This window comes from Antechinus flavipes, chromosome 5 (genome assembly GCF_016432865.1).
Source record: "Antechinus flavipes isolate AdamAnt ecotype Samford, QLD, Australia chromosome 5, AdamAnt_v2, whole genome shotgun sequence".
Classification (NCBI taxonomy): Eukaryota; Metazoa; Chordata; class Mammalia; order Dasyuromorphia; family Dasyuridae; genus Antechinus; species Antechinus flavipes.
This window is the reverse complement of record NC_067402.1, coordinates 157195063-157211695: the sequence shown is the minus strand read 5'-3', so window position 1 is coordinate 157211695 and position 16633 is coordinate 157195063. Positions and strand designations below refer to the sequence as shown.

General features: G+C 33.0%; 1 protein-coding gene across 2 annotated transcripts in view; it reads left to right on the top strand.

Annotated features, from left to right (window-relative positions):
* SEMA3D (semaphorin 3D) overlaps positions 1–16156 on the top strand; it is a 227111-nt gene extending 210955 nt beyond the window's left edge. For both annotated transcript variants that reach the window (XM_052000439.1, XM_052000438.1), the window contains one exon: positions 14261–16156. In XM_052000439.1, the coding sequence (XP_051856399.1) occupies positions 14261–14686 (426 nt within the window). In that variant the 3' untranslated portion in view covers positions 14687–16156. The remainder of the gene's footprint in view (positions 1–14260) is intronic.
* Positions 16157–16633: the final 477 nt, after the last annotated feature.

The window sequence follows — 16633 nt, the reverse complement described above, 5'->3', positions numbered from 1 at the left end:
AAATGACTAGAAACATTCACTCGTGATAAAATAGCAATCCTTAAAACCCATCCTATTTCACTTTCATCCTCCTCTCCCCTCCTAAATCAAAACAATAAAATTAGTCTACATGTGATATATATACACTCTGACATTTGTGTTGTTAGAAGAAACTAACATAAGTGCAAGCAAAATGAAGATGATTTTTATTTCCTTTATCTCATTGTTTTTGAACTTACCTGTCACTGAAGTATAGCATAGAATTTTGTGAGGCTTCCTTAACAAAGAGCTGTTAAGTACTTTGAGATCTTTGGAATGTTCACTTTGAAGAAGGCCTAAATAGCAAGACACACATCTTCAATTCAATATATTTAAAACCAAACTATTTATCTTTTTCCCCTAATCCTCACCTCCAGCATCTCAGGGTCATTAGCTCAGCATTATTATAGGCTTCTCCCCATTCTCCCTTACTCTACATAATCCATCTCTAATCGAATCTTGCCATTTCTACTTTCACAAAATCTTTTACATCTGACACCCTCCCTTTATTCATATATCTAGTATCTTAGTTCAAGCCTTCATCACTTCTTGACTAATTTATTGCATCAACTTCAAAATTAGCCTCCCCACCTTAAGTATCCCATGATTTTAGTCCATCCTACATACTTTTGCCAAATTAATTTTCAATCAAAGTAGATTGGACAATATGACTTTCTTACTAAGCCAAATACTAAGGAAATAAAAACTCTTCTAATTAGAATTTTAAGGGTCTACAAAAGCTGGTCCAATCGTACTTTTCAACTATGCAGTTATTCTTCCACCAAACTTGGCAGAAAACTGATCTCATTTCTCATATATGGCACCTTATCTTCTCCTCTGAATTTTCCAACTAGTCATTCCCTATTCTTAGAATGTACTCCTGTCTCACTCTTGACTTACAGAGTTATTCTCTCTTTTTTTAAAATAGAGCTAAAACTCCATCTTTTACATGAACCTTTCCCAATTCAGCAATTCATCAGGGCTGTTCCAAGTGTCCTTGTATTTAATTACTTTGCATGGATACATATTTTTATATGTATATTGCATGTGTATGTGTATGTCTCTCTATATATAATTTCTTATATATGTATATGTATATATGCGTACACATATATGTATATACATATTTCTCTTTACTTTATATTTATGTTAAAATATAAACACATTATTAATAAGGGTCACTTCATTCTTTGTACTTGTATCCCCAGTATCTAGCATAGTAACCAGGCAGGTCACTTGCCATTTGCCTTTTGTCAAAAAAATTGTTGTTTGATTAATTTGGCTAAATAGGTCACAGCATATTGCCAATGATAACTTATTTGAAAGGATTTGTATAAAAGATAACATAAATGGAATATATGATTAGAAAATGTAGCATACTAATGACTAGGAATAACAGATAGATATACTAATTTGCTATATTTGCATATTTAAAATGAAAAATACTCAGAGAAAGGACTCTATCACTTTGAGTATATAAAAATAATTAAACAAAAATGGCTCATCAGAAAAGGCATATCTAAGAGCTACACTGTTGAAAGGCATACTTACGTGAGAGCATCCCTATATATATATTCTGTTACTGGCCATGCTTATGTTTCATACAACAGAATCTGAAATGCTAAAGTTTAGATTGGTCAGTTAGTAATAAAATATACCTAAGATATTGAAAGAATCAAATTTTCATTGACTATCCCTCTTCTCTAATTTAAAGTAATTATTTTTGTTTTACAAGAGCACTTTTTAATCCATGGATTAAATTTAATCCATCAATAAAAACTAGATGTGAAAAATACCTAAGCTGACCCTAAAATCAATTACACATTGTTTACTTAGACACAACAATAATCATGTTCCAATTGGAGAAGGACTTAGTCAAGCTTTGAGAAGCTCATATAGAAAAATAGGATCTAGTTCAGAGCCAGGGAGAAATTATGAGAGGGTAGCAGTGGAGAGGAACTAGTGGGATATCAAGAATTGTACCATACAAGGAAGTGGAAACTTAATGGATGCCCATAAATTGGTGAATGGCTGAATAAGTTATAGCATATGAATATAAGGGAATATTATTGTTCTCTAAGAAATGATGAACAGACAGATTTCAGAAAAGCCTCAGAAGATTTACATGAATGATGCTAAGTGAAGTGAACAGAACCAAGACAACATTGTACATGTAATAGCAAGATTATATGATGATAAGCTATAATATTCTTAGTTCTTCTCAGCAATGTGATAATCCAAGACAATTCCAATAGACTTGAGATAGAAAATGTCATCGTATCTAGAGGTAAAATTATGGAAACCTAACGTAAATAAAAACATACTATTTCCCCTCTTTTGGCTTGCTTTTTCTTTCTTGTGCTTTTCCCCCCTTTTTGTTCTGATTTTTCTTTCATGACAAATATAGAAACATGTTTAAAACAATTGTACATGTATAACCTATATCAGTTGTTTTACTGTTTCAAGGATGGGGGGGGGGATAAAAGAGGGAAGATGAAAAAAATTAGACATCAAAATCTTACAAAACGACCGTAGAAAACTCTCTTCACATATGATTTGAAACATAAAAAAAATCAAATTAAGGAAAAAAAGAATTGTGCCATAAAGAATAGGAAACCTACAGACAACAGGACAAAGAAAAAGTAGAACTGAGCTGTGACAGAAAAGGGAGACATTGAGGAAGGCCATTGACCCTGTCAGTATCTACATCATGCACCAGTTATCCTTACTTTCTCAAAGATTGATGGAAGTTCCAAATAAAGACTTGCTACTCTCAAACTTCTCCAGGAATTTGTCAAAAAACAATATAATATTTAGTGGAATCTAAATGATTCTAGTAAGATGAATTTTGTTTCAACCTCAAAGGAGGCTAGGGTTTACTATAGATAAATATAGATGAAGGCAGAGTATGAAACAAGGAGTGTCAGAGAGAGTTTTTAATCATGAATACTTGAAAATCTTCTGTTTTATTGAATGACAATCTTTTCTTTTGAAGGGTTATACTCAGTTTTGCTGGATAGGCATTCTTGGTTGGAATTTTAGCTCCACTGCTCTCCAGAATATATTTCGAGCACTCCAGTCTTTAAAGTAGAAACTGCTAAGTCTTATGTTATCCTGTCTGACCATTATACTTGAATTGTTTCTTTCTGGATGCTTCCAATATTTTCTAGTTCACCTGGAAGTTCTGGAATTTGGCTATAATATTCCTGGGAGTTTCATTTTGGGATCACTTTCACGATGTGATTGGTGGATACTTTCGATTTCTATTTTACACTTTGGATCTAGAATATTGGGGCAGTTTTCCTTGATAATTTCTTGAAAATTATGTTCAGGCTATTTTTTGATCATGATTTTCAGATAGACCAATATTTTTTAAAATTATCTCTCCACTATCTCTTTTCCAGGTTAGTTGTTTTTCCAATGAGATATTTCACTTTCTTTTTCTTTTCTTTTCTTTTCTTTTTTTTTTTTTTTTTTGATTTGTTTTATTCTATCTTGATTTCTTATGAAGTCATTAGCTTCCATTTCCTCAATTCTATTTTTTCAGGCATTATTTTCCTCAGTAAGCTTTTGTACCTCCTTTTCCATTTGGCCAATCTTACTTTTTTAAGACATTCTTCTGCTTATTAGCTTTTTGTATTTCCTTTTGCACCTCTCTCAATTCTTTCCTTGTCTTTTCCTCTATTTCTCATATTTGATTTTCACAGTCCCATTTGAACTCTTCCATGACCTGAGTCCAATTCTTATTTTTCTTGGAGGCTTTTAATATAGAATATTTGACCTTGTTATCATCTTCGTATGTTTTGATGTTTCTTATTACCATAATAACTTTCAATGGTCAGAAACTGATTTTGTTGTCTGCTCATTTCTCTAACCTATTGTTCTGTTTTTAACTCTTTATTCAAGTAGGGCTCTGTTTCTGGAGTGGAGGGGGCACTGTCCCAAGTTTCAGGGATTTTATGCAGCTGTTTTTAGAGATCTTTCTAGGGACCTGAACAGAAGCACTCTTTCCTTCCCTGGAGCTGTTAGGTGTATCCCTGTCTTCTGTAACTGTAAGATCTAATGTGATGACCTTGACTGGGACTCTGCTGACCAGGGTTGCACTGGGACTCCCACCCCATCTGCACAGAACCTCTCCACTGGTCTTCAGAGATCTCCCTGGTGTTTCCAGGATGACAGATTCAGAAGCCCCTAGCACTGTTGTTGATTCAGAGATCCTGTTTCCCTGATGCTGGAGTCAGGGCCAGCAGTGGGACTAAGGCCAGGCCTGTGCTGGGATTGCACACTAGATTCCCACCCTGGTTCCACAGACTTTTTTTTTTTTTTTTTTTTTTTGTTAATCTTCCAAATACTTTTTGGTGTCTCTGGGCTTAGAGGTCTGGAATTTGCCAGTACTGCCACTGATTCAGAGGTTGGGCACAGGCTGAGGCTAGGGCTGGTTCTGGCGATGTACAGATCTGAATCTGTGTGTATATATATGTGTGTGTGTGTGTGTGTGTGTGTGTGTGTGTGTGTTCATTCTAATGCTTTAAAATTTGTTTAATGTCATTATTTAAAGGAATTTGAAGCAGCTTGGGGGAGAGATTGAGCAAGTTCCTGCCTTTACTCCACCATTTTGGCTCCATCCTTCAGAGAGATTTTTGAATGCACTTCTTTCCATTTATTACAAATTTCCTGTAACAGATGATCAAGGAATTACTTGAATTCTTAGATCCCTAGGCTTAAAATGAGCTGATTAGGTTTTTTTTTTGTTTGTTTATACATTTTTATTTTGTGTGACTTTGTTGTTGTTTTCTTTTTTTATTAAAGCTTTTCATTTACAAAACATATTCATGGGTAATTTATCAATATTGACCCTTGCAAAACTTTGTGTTCCAATTTTTCCCCTTCTTCCCCTCAGCTCTTACCTCTAGATGGCAGGTAGTCCAATATATATTAAATATGTTAAAATATGTATTGAATCCAATATATATATACACATGTTTATACGGTTATCTTGCTGGAAAAGAAAAATCAGATCCAGAAGGGAAAAAAATAATCTGAGAAAGAAAAGAAAATGCAAGAACTGATTGTTGTAACAGTGTTAAAATATTACAGATCATTTCTATTAGTTCATTAGGATTGATTATCAGATTTATTGAGAAATTAGTATCAAAACTGTCCTATATGTTAATAATATATGTGTGAGTTTTGTTCTGCTGATGTACATAAAGATTTTCCTTCCTATAATATTAGTCCCTCATAATTTTTTTTTAAATGGGATAAATTCTGTAACAAATATCCTTATCTATTGGCTGAATTTTCCCTCTGTATACTACTTTTCTAAATTTACTGGAATTAATCTAAAATTCCTCTTAAATTTGTCATAGGACCATACCAAAACCAGATACAGATTATACAAAGGACAATGATTTTAATCAATAGAAAACTAAAATTTGTCTGAATATACTAATATGAATGCATAGTGAACTTATTTTTAATGAATCCCTTATAATTAATGGATGCACTGCTTCTCAAATAGAGCATTGCCAATTGTAGAGTGTTTGCTTCATCTCTAATTAGAACTAAATTTAATATAGCAGCTATTTAATAATTGATTACTGTATGAAAAGCAGTGCAGGAGTATAGAGATAATCTTTAAGGTGCATACAAGGTAGTTAGAAGAAAAGAGTATTTCTCAAAGAGTAATATTTTTAAATAGGCAATATAAGGCAGATTATGGTTTGTCAGAAGCATAATCACAGATTAATTGTGTTTGAGAAAAAGATCATATCATCCAGGAAGAGGAGGAAAGCTTAACTAAATAAAAATTAAGTTTGAATAGGGATTTGAAAAATAAGTAAGATTGCAGCAAATAGAGATAGAATTCCTGAAAGAAAAGATAGGGCAAGTAAAGGCATGGATTTGTAAAACCATGAGGCATATACAAAGAGACACAGGGATGTAGAGTCAAGATGGTAGAGAACACATAGGGCTTTATCTGACCTCTTCCTGGCATCCCCCAGATAAACAACAAATCAAGTTTTTGAATTGGTTTTGGAGTGACAGAACCCACAAATATTTGGAATGTAACAAATTTCCAGCAGAAGATATTTTGGAAGAACTTCAGAAAAGGTCTGTTTCAATCAGGCATGGGGATGGAGGCAGGCAGCCAAGCTCAGGCCCAGTACAGAAAGCCAGAGTGGTGTAGCGCCTGCCTGCTGAGGAATCTACCAGGAGGCTCGTAGTCAAAATATAGTAGTGTTGGCTACTCTACCTTGGTTATAAGCCAGTGGATCAGCAGATGAGCTGTGAGATATCCAATGCAAATACAAAAGAAAAATAGTGAGCCTCTGAACCCCAAAATAATGGAAGACTTGGCTGCAACCACCCAACGCTGGAAATCAGTCAGCACCAGCCCAGAGCAGCCTAAAACGACTGTCACCTATAGAGAAAGTTTGTGATAATCTCATCTTTGCAGATCTTAACCTTTAAAAAATTAGCAAAAAAAACAAACAAACAAAAAAAAAACAAAAAGAACTCTTACCATTGATAACTTTTATGGAGAAAGAGAACAGACCTCAAATACTGAGGTTTTCAAGGGCAAATTATCTCCAGATAAAGTCCAAAAGAGTGATATAAATTGATCTCCATGTCGCAAGGGTCTCTTTGAAGAATTCCAAAAGAATCTTAAAAGAGAGTTAGAAGAAAAATGGGGAAAGGAAATGATAGCTTTGCAAGAGAGTTTGGAAAAGGAAAAATAGAAATTATCTGAAGAAAACTCCTTAAAATATATTTAGTGAAATGGGAAATTTTTATAATTCCTCACAAAATAGATTTGAAGAAAATGAAAAAGCATATAACTCATTACAAAATATATTTGACAAAATGGAAAAAGAAAACAACTCCTTAGAAAGACATGGAAATAGGAAATCTTTGGAACTCTAATAGTTAGATACCATAAAAGAAACACAAGTTCTACAGATAGAGATTAACCATTTTCTGTTTCTGCAATATTTGGATATTTCTTGTTCCACAACTCTTCTATTAAATGATATATATGGAAATGTTGCTTTTTAATTTTCTATTTGAATTCAGAAGAAAAAAAATTAAAAGTTAAAAACAAACCAAAAAGTAAATCTAGGAAAATGTTCAGAAATACCAAAAGCATTCTATTTGTTCAGGAGACATAGATCTAAAAGAGGAAACAGAAGTTGGAAATTATGTATGGAGGATTCATTGAAAGGTTAAAGAATTAGAATTAATTTGGTAAGCGTTTAGAAGGAATTGATGTTTTTACATATGTTTCTTAATAAAGAAGATAAATCAATCTTCCTTGGGTAGATTGACAAAGAACCTAGTTGAGATTCTATTACCATTCTTTAGAGGGTATATAATAAAAATTAAAACTAGAATAGTGATTATGGGCATGAGAGGAAAATGAGACCAATATGAAAGATAAGAAAAAGAATTATGCAGATTCAATGAAGGATGAATATCAGGGATGAGAAAGAAAGCATCAGCATTCCAACTCTATAAAAATAGGAGTGCCATTAATAAAAATAAGAAAGTCAAGAAAAGAAGCTAATTTGGAAGATGAGGAGTTTGACTTTGAATATGTTCAGTTTGAGGATTCTGCAAGGCATCAATCAAGTTAGAGATTCTCAACAGGAAATCAGGATAAAAAATTGGATTTGGAGATGGCTCTTTCAGTTATTTCAATAGAGTTAAAGTTCTTAAGTCTATAAGATCATCAAAAGAGAAAATGTTAAGAGAGAAGAGAAGAGGGGCTAAGGACAGAACTTCTGAGAATACCTCTATTTAGGTAGTAGATAGCACTCTAGTCATGACAAAGAGAAACTGGTTTCAAGAATTAAAGAGTTAGTCAGGATCTTAACATTCACTTAATCCAAACTCCTACTAAATATTTCAGTTCCCTCTCCAATATTCTGAACAAGTAGCCATCAATACTGACAAATGGGGAAGAGAATTCTAGATTGATAAGAACTGAGAAGTATTTATATGTATATATGTGCATGAGTGTATATAGATGCTTCTATCTGTCTTTCAATTTATCTATTGGTGTGTCTATCTAATTTTCCAAAAATATATATATTAGATCAAAGTTGATTGAACTTAAAACATTTTAGATTTTATTTCAGTTATGTTATTTTATAGTTATCTTACATTTGTAGTTGAGGAATACCAGTTGGTTTCAAGTTTATTGTTAATATGGATAAAAATTTCAGTTTAGGTAAAATATTTCAATGACATTTATCATTATTTTTAAAAAATCTGGCATTTAAAAAAAGTATTCCTTGTTACTTTGTCTCCTTAATATTTTTAAAATTACAAATGTACATTTTTCTTTTCCTTTTCTTATTTACCTGAATTTTTTTTTATTTACCCGATTATCTTACATCTTTTTGGGTGAGGAATTTTTTACTACAAAAATTTTATTTAAAAATCCTGTTATTTTAAAAAAAAATGTTTGTAGTGTAATTTTTAAAAACACTTTGCACAGTGATGACAGTAAAATCTTACATGAACTTAAATGCAGCTTCAACTGTCTTTCTATGGCATTGCATTTTAAAATACCAGAACTGTAATGTTTCAGCAGATTATTTATATAAATGATGCTTTGTCCAGAACCTGCAAAACTGTTTCCTGAGGGTAGGAAAAGGGCAAAATCCAGACTAGATTGGAAGCATTTGACCCAGCAGGATGTATTCTCCTTCATGCTCAGCAGATCAGAGTTCAGAATCTTACTTCCACTCAGAATGGTTTCTGGGAAGGGACAGGATCTCTTATAGCACAGAAGCTGTCACCAACCCGTCTTGCTGCCAGTGGGAGGATGCTTTTTTACAGAATTATTTCATAGTCTGGTGTGATTCAGTTCATGAGTTAATTATCTAGTGACTTGTTCTTGATGTTACTTTTGTAATTGATGATGTTTATGCCTCTAACTGGTAGGTTAGTCATCAGGTCCCAAGTGTCCCTTTAACTCCCCCATCATCATCACCATAGACTTTTGTGAACTGGGAGTAAAAACTATTCCCATTACATCATTTGTCCTTCAAGTATAATGTGGGCAAGTTTCCTGTAGTCAGTCATAAATTCTTATGTTTTATATTATCATCAACATTATCATAATGATTTCTTATAAAAGGTACAAAGCATATGCTTCTGAGGATTTAAAACATCTTTAAATATTTCCTTTCTTTATTAATTATCCACTGTCATGAAAAAAGTCTTTATCTGTTTCCAACATTCACCTATATATAATTCCATGTTTTCTTCATTGGTTACTAGATAGTTTTTAAAATACTATATATACTTAATAGAAATAAGTAGGAATACAGTACTTCTGTGTATCTGTCTTCATTTTGCTTTCATTCTCCAGCTATCTAGTTCTCTCTATTTTTTCATTTGGTAGTTAATGAAAGGAGATGTCCTTTCAAGGTACAATCTCTTTTAAGACAGTGGCAGTATTTTATCTGTGAGAGAACTAATGAATGAATTATCTATAAAGGAATTACCATTAGTCAGCCATTAACATGAACAGAAGTCACTGACCTTTACCTGATGTCCTGGCACTTACATATCCTCTATATTCCCATTTAAAAATGCTTTTTTGCTGAAGATCTACATTTAATAATTTGAAATATATCCTATTCTTTTTACTCACATTAGGTAAATGGATATCCCATGCCTTTTTCAAGCATGATTTTGATAAATGGATATCCCATGCCTTTTTCAAGCATGATTTTGATTTGTAGGTCTCAGCAATTTTTACGTATCACTTCTAAAGTGGAGAAAATTCCATGAGTTTAAATCATTGACTAAAGATTGCATTATCTATTTGCAGAGGAGTTGCATTTTCTAAATTGACTGTGCTGACATTTCACTGGAGAAATACAGTGTTCATAATGCATCCTATTTCAATGCAGAATAAAAGCAGCAAATGACACAAGAATGTAGACTAGGCAAATGTTAATCAACAACCTAATTTCTGGACTCACAAATTGCCTGCCTCTAAATTGCTAAAATCCTTTGATAATCTAATTTATCAATTTTGAATGTATCCTGTTGGAGCTGCTATTCCATTATAATACATAGTTTTGAAATTTATGGAAAGAATAAAACCACATCTAATATCAATGAAATGATCTGTACTATCTAAACGACAAATCCAGAAATTTTGAAATTTAATAAAATGTGTTTTACATCTGCAGGTCAGAAATTAAAAGAAAAATTAAGCATACAAGAGCAAAAATTTAAAGATCTAGTACAAAGTAATGAATTGCTAGGTGTTTATGAAACTTTCTGTCCTGTGGGGACAAAAATATAGAGGAAAAGGAGGAAAATGACTAAACCCGTGAGTAAAACAACATAAACAGGATGCAAAAAGAGAATGGGGAAAATAATAATGAAGTGTCATACAATATGTGTGGAATATGTCACAATTCCCTGCTGTCAAGATTTAAGAAGAAGAAAAAAGATCAGTGGAACCATAACTGTAATGGATTCTATATATTAGGACATGTGACTTAAGAAAACCCTTATTAAGAATTGTTTTTGTTAAAAGAAAACTAGATATGAATTAAAATAAAAAATTTTGGAATATCACTCACTTTTTACCCTCCAGGAATATGTCAGTAGCCTCCAAGACTGTTAATATTTCATTCACTTTTTCCCCAAAATGTTTACTCATCTAATACCTCAAATATGTGTTAGGCAAAAAGGGAGACAGTCATGTAATGAAATTAATTCTAGATGAGGGACTTTTTAATGACCTTTAGGTCATATAAAACTTCATGTTTATAGGACAGCTAGGTGGTGCAGTAGATAGAGCACCAGCTCTAAAGTCAGGAGTACCAGAGTTCAAATCTGGCTTCACACACTTAACACTTCCTTGCTGTATGACACTGGGCAAGTCACGTCACCCCAATTGCCACAGGAAAAACAAAACAAAACCAAAAACAAACAAACAAAAACTTCATGTGTAGAGTGGGATTCACAGTATAAGCCCTACCTATATCACAAGTTTTTTAGAGACATTCAATGATATAATGTGTATAAAAACCATTGTAAGCTACAAAATACCACCAAATAATAGAGGGATGATGATGGTGGTGATGATGGTTGGGAAATTATTCCCCTTATGATAAAGAGCAAGATAAGTGGATCATCCAAGGTCAAAAAGAGGATTAAGCATAGACTCTTCACTGGGAAATTGCTGTGATTTAATCTTACTCAAAAGGAGGAAAACATTATAGTCTGTGAGTTGTCTAATGGGAAAGCCTTTCTTAATTGTTTTATATGTGGCATCAGTTTTACTTTAGGTTTAGCTAGCATGACATATTGGACCAGGAGTCAGAAAGAACTGGGTTTTATTTCTCATGTGATTGACTATGACTTACAACTCCTTCTGTCTCTCATTGCTTAAGCTAAATGTAGAAAAGTTGATAATCTGCAGTAGTTCTCTGGAGCCCATGATAAGGATAAAATCATAGGTTTTGTTTAAAAATATTATTTTGGGGGTAGCTAGTGAATAGAACACCCACCCAGAAATCAAGAGAACCTGAGTTCAAATCTGGCCTCAGACACTTAACTCTACCTAGCTCGGTGAACCTGAGCAAGACACTTTAATCCTGAATGTATCGCAAACAAACAATAAATAAATATAAATACTATTTTGACCTTAAAGAAATGTAGTTAATTTAAAATAAGCTTCTAGAAAGAAGAGCTGCCTCTCGTGTATTTATAGACTTATTATTGCTTTTGTCAAAACTTGGAAAACTATATAAAGATATTTTCATCAGTGCTATTTGATTGATTAATTGGTAGATTGTAATATATCAAATTCATATACTTTTATTCATGAGAGAAGCCTCCAAGGTTAAGTTAAATAATGAGTTTAAGGTGACCATTTTAGTAAACATTCCTTTAAAAAAAAGCAAAACAAAGATTGTAATGTTTATTTCAAACAATAAAAATGTTTCCTTTCCCTATTGCTTCTCTTTCATTTTCTTTAGAAACAAACATGCAAATGATCAAACAAACAAAACTTTACAACAAATATGCATAGCCAGTCAAAACAAAGTCCCACATTGATCATGTTCAAAAATATGTTTTTTATGCTCATCTGTATTCCCATCATATTTCTCTATCAGGAGAAAGTTGATAATATGCTTTTTCATTTGGTGCTATGAAATCATGATTGATCATTACATTAATCAGAATTCTTAAGTCTTTCAAAAATTTTTGTCTTTACCATGTTGTTGTAATTGTATTGATTGTTTTCCTGGTCAGACTCAATTTCTGATCCTGTGCAAGTCCTGCTCTTGAGTCAGTTCATTTACACTTTTCCAGATTTCATCATTTCTTACAGAACAATGTATTCCATTATATTCATGTATTATAATTTTTCAACATTACCTATCTATAGAGAATTCCTTTAGTATCTAGTTCTTAACTATTACAAAAAGAGTTGCTATAAATATTTATATATATACAGACATTTATCCACTTTTTTAAAAAAATTATTTGGAGAACAGGCCTAATAGAAATATTATTGGACCAAAGAATGTGTACCATTTAGTGAATTGCGGAAGCATAGTTACACATTTAAGTAGTTTCATTTTAGACATTCTTCATTTTGATATTAATCATGTAGTGATAAAATTAATAGTAATATATATTTAACATCACAACTTCCCATATGAAGTTGGTAGAAAAAGTATTATTCTATCCACTATACTTTTTGAGGAAATTACTCAATAATCATAAATAAATAACTTATCAGGTACCATAGTTAGTGTCAAATCCTGGGCTGGTACCATTTTCATTCATTGTAGATGAGTCCTTCATATAATGCTCCAGAGGACAAGATAAGGCAACTTGTATGAACATGGTTTTGTTCATACCATGAGAAACAAAGCCAAAAATGGAGGGTTTTTTCCTACTTTGCTTATTTGTGGGAAAGCAGAACATATAATGCTTACTTAACTGTCAGTTTCTTTTTTCCTTTATATTTCAGAGGAAATATTCTACATAGTTTTTCACATGAAGACAAAGCATAGTCCAATCACTGAGAGTAAATTTAATTTAGTTATCTTGCTCCCTCTTTGACTTACATCTCCTAGGTATGTTAGAAGGGGATGTATAAAATGGGAAAGCTTCCAGTTTTTTGGTGGAGATAGTTGTTTTCTTTTAAAATGAGACCCTTGACACTGCATGGAATTAAACAGTATTGAAACAGAAGCTATAAACCACTTTACCCGTTTTACTAAAGATAGATTCACTAATCATTGGCCCACATTGTGAGCCAGTCAAGTTTGAATGTTTTAAATGCCTTTCAATATTATTTCTTCAAAGGGGATTGTAACAACGGAGGTACTTGTCTATTGTGCTTTTCACTTGTGAATTCTGATTACCATGTCATATTATACAAAGGTATGGCAAATATTTCCACAGACTGCTTATTTTAAAGTATCACATATTCTACCACAGTATCAAAGTACATTCCAAAATAAAGAAAGAAATTCAACTTAAAATGTAAAATGTAACTACCCTTCCAGTCATGGTTCATCTCAGTTATAAACCTCTACTTTCAAAGAGCTCTATCAACCTTTGTTCTTGCCATTCCACTTGACGATTAACAACTCATCCTATTACTGCTTCCATATACTCACATACTGTTTGGATCATTTATTTGATTGTCTTTTATCTAGAAAGAAGTATTGGTTCCTTTCGGGGGGGGGGGGGGAAACCTTTGTCATCAGACTGCCCATATGGGTACTTTCCTGAGAGCTTATTCTTACTTAATCAATGGTTATTGATTTCACAATACTGTTATGGAATTCAAATACCAGCTTGTGCAACAGGAATTGTTTATTGAATCAATTAATCTACAAGGCAGGTCAATGGAAAAGTTTTGTGTTTTTCCTATATTTTTCCCCACTGTGTTCTGTAAGTCTGAAAGATATTTCAATTGTGCATTTCAATTGTGTGGTTAGACTTAATAGGATGCAAATGTGAATGATTCTGCATAAAGTTCAAGCAGACTCTGGCTTTTTTTTTTTTCTTTCTTTCTTTCTTTTTTTTTTTTTTTTGATAGGACACAAAGTAGCCTGTGTGATGACAGACATAAAGGAAAGAGATCTTGCAGGTTCACTGAAGTATAAATATGTAACATGTTTTCATTTGCCTGTAGCCCTCTCTGTTTTTAATTTATTGCCTCCATTTTCCAATTCTGCAGCTGAAACCTGATGAAAGGGTCATCAAAACTGAATATGGACTGCTGATTCGCACTCTGCAGAAGAAGGATTCTGGGATGTACTACTGCAGAGCACAGGATCACACATTCATCCATACCATTGTGAAGTTGACTTTGAATGTTATAGAGAATGAGCAAATGGAAAATACTCAGAAAGCAGAACATGATGAGGGAAGGGGCAAAGATCTACTTGCTGAGTCCCGGCTGAGATATAAAGACTACATGCAAATCCTCAGCAGCCCCAATTTCAGCTTGGACCAGTACTGCGAACAGATGTGGCACCGGGAGAAACGAAGGCAGAGAAATAAAGGGGGTGCTAAATGGAAGCACGTGCAAGAGATGAAAAAAAAGAGAAATCGTAGACATCACAAGGACCCTGAGCATCTTTCTAGAGCCATGGCCACGTAGTCCTTCCTCTTTATCTTCAGGCAATGAAACTCTTACCTGCAAAAGAAAAATGCTATGTTCTATCTTTCATACTTGTGCATAGCCTCTCTTCAAGGAGATTTGCTCATGTACAATAACAGTAATCTGGATGAGGCTGTAATGGGAAATACAGGTGCCTAAGGGGAATTTAATAATTTAAAACCATTTTGTTCTGAACTGATATGATGAATCCAAGAGTCCAGAATCCCTGATGAAATTGGAAATTTCTTTTGAGTTTTTTCCCCTAGTTTGTTGTTTTATTTAGTTAGGTCATAAAGATAAGTGAACTTAGTCCAGTTGAATAATTTTCATTCATAGTGATTCATTTTGCTCTTATATACTTTAAAATGTCAGTTTACTATGCATCAGTGCTATGTTGTTGTGAACAATTCATTTTACTCTTGAGCTAGCAATATCATGGTGGTGAGTAGAATGATTGTACAGCATAGAACAGTTCACATTATCAGTGAAATTTTCCCAGTGAGTCAGGCACTACTGGAGCATATGTTAGGCATTTAAGAAGGTACATTAATTCTTCCAGGCCATGGTGGTTCCATTTAGTACAGTAGAGCTATGATTTACTCAAGACATAAATATATCTCCCAGAATTCACAGCTCCTAACAGGGAAGAGCCAGGAAGATATGTGATTTTTTTTTTTAGAACATATGCTCATGTATATAGGATCAAAATAGTTGAGGAACTGTCAGAACACAAGGTGCTAGCTATTTAGTAAAATAAGATAATAAATGTGAAATATCAGATAAAAGAAAAATAATAAATTATCTACAATGCTCGAATGTATAGGCATACAAATGGGATTTGCAAGCCGACAGAGAAAAAATACAAATCATAAATTTTTGGCTTCAGGGAATATCTATTTTCTCATTAAAAAAAGAAAAAAGAAAAATCACAAATTAAATGGGAGAAATGTAATGGAGCTTTATTCACTAGGGTATAAGTAGTTGCCAATTTGCAATCCATCTGCTAAAATGAAATCTGAAGTAAAACAAACTGCCAGCATGATACTGAAGAGTACATTTTCTAGGTGATTATGGGAAGGGTGAACTCAAATTTTATTAACAATGGGATTCTGGTATATACTTTCTTCTGTTTTTCTAAAAATTTACCATACTCTGTCATTATTTCTACTTGTTGCAACAGTTCTTCCTTCTTTCCCTTCTTTAGGTTAGGTTATATTTAAGAGAAGAATAATAGAAAGAAATCAAAAGATGATAATGGAGGATGAGCTAAATATTTGGTGGTTGGCAGAACCAGTGCACAAAGTAATAATGAACGGAAAGGGTTAAAATAACTCTTTGACTTTTTGTTCTTTTACAATGGCCTTTGGATTTAGAATTATGTATTACAATTCAAGCAGAATTGTCTTAATTCTTTTTTAATATAAATAAAATGTCCAAATATAGATAAGTAAAATTATAAGTTTAAGATGAGCAGGTTTTCATGTTTTCATTCTTTTAAATTCTCCTTTTAGCTTTTCTTTTTGAATATGCACATATGCACATGTCTCTTTTGTGCAGGACATACCTTCTCTTCTCCCACTTCACAACCACGCTTAGCCAGCCTTTCTCTGTTTTGCTTTTTCACGCTTTTTTGAGTGTGAAATGGAAAATTAGCCACTTCCTTCCATGGAAGAAGGCTTTGAATGAATATATAAATGACAGACTTTGCTTTTTTCTCATGCATTTGACACATCCTGAGAGGAAGCCTGTGGGAAAACTATATGATTGGAGGGCATCTCACGAGGACTTGAACTTAGAGTCTATCATTTTGGCTCTATGCTTTGTAAATTTCCTCTCTCCCATTCTCATTTTAATTCTTGTTGGCCTATATCATATTTACCATGCCTTTGTATGAGAGCTCACCTTATATTTTCATGTATATCTTCACATATTTGTGGATGTGTTCAA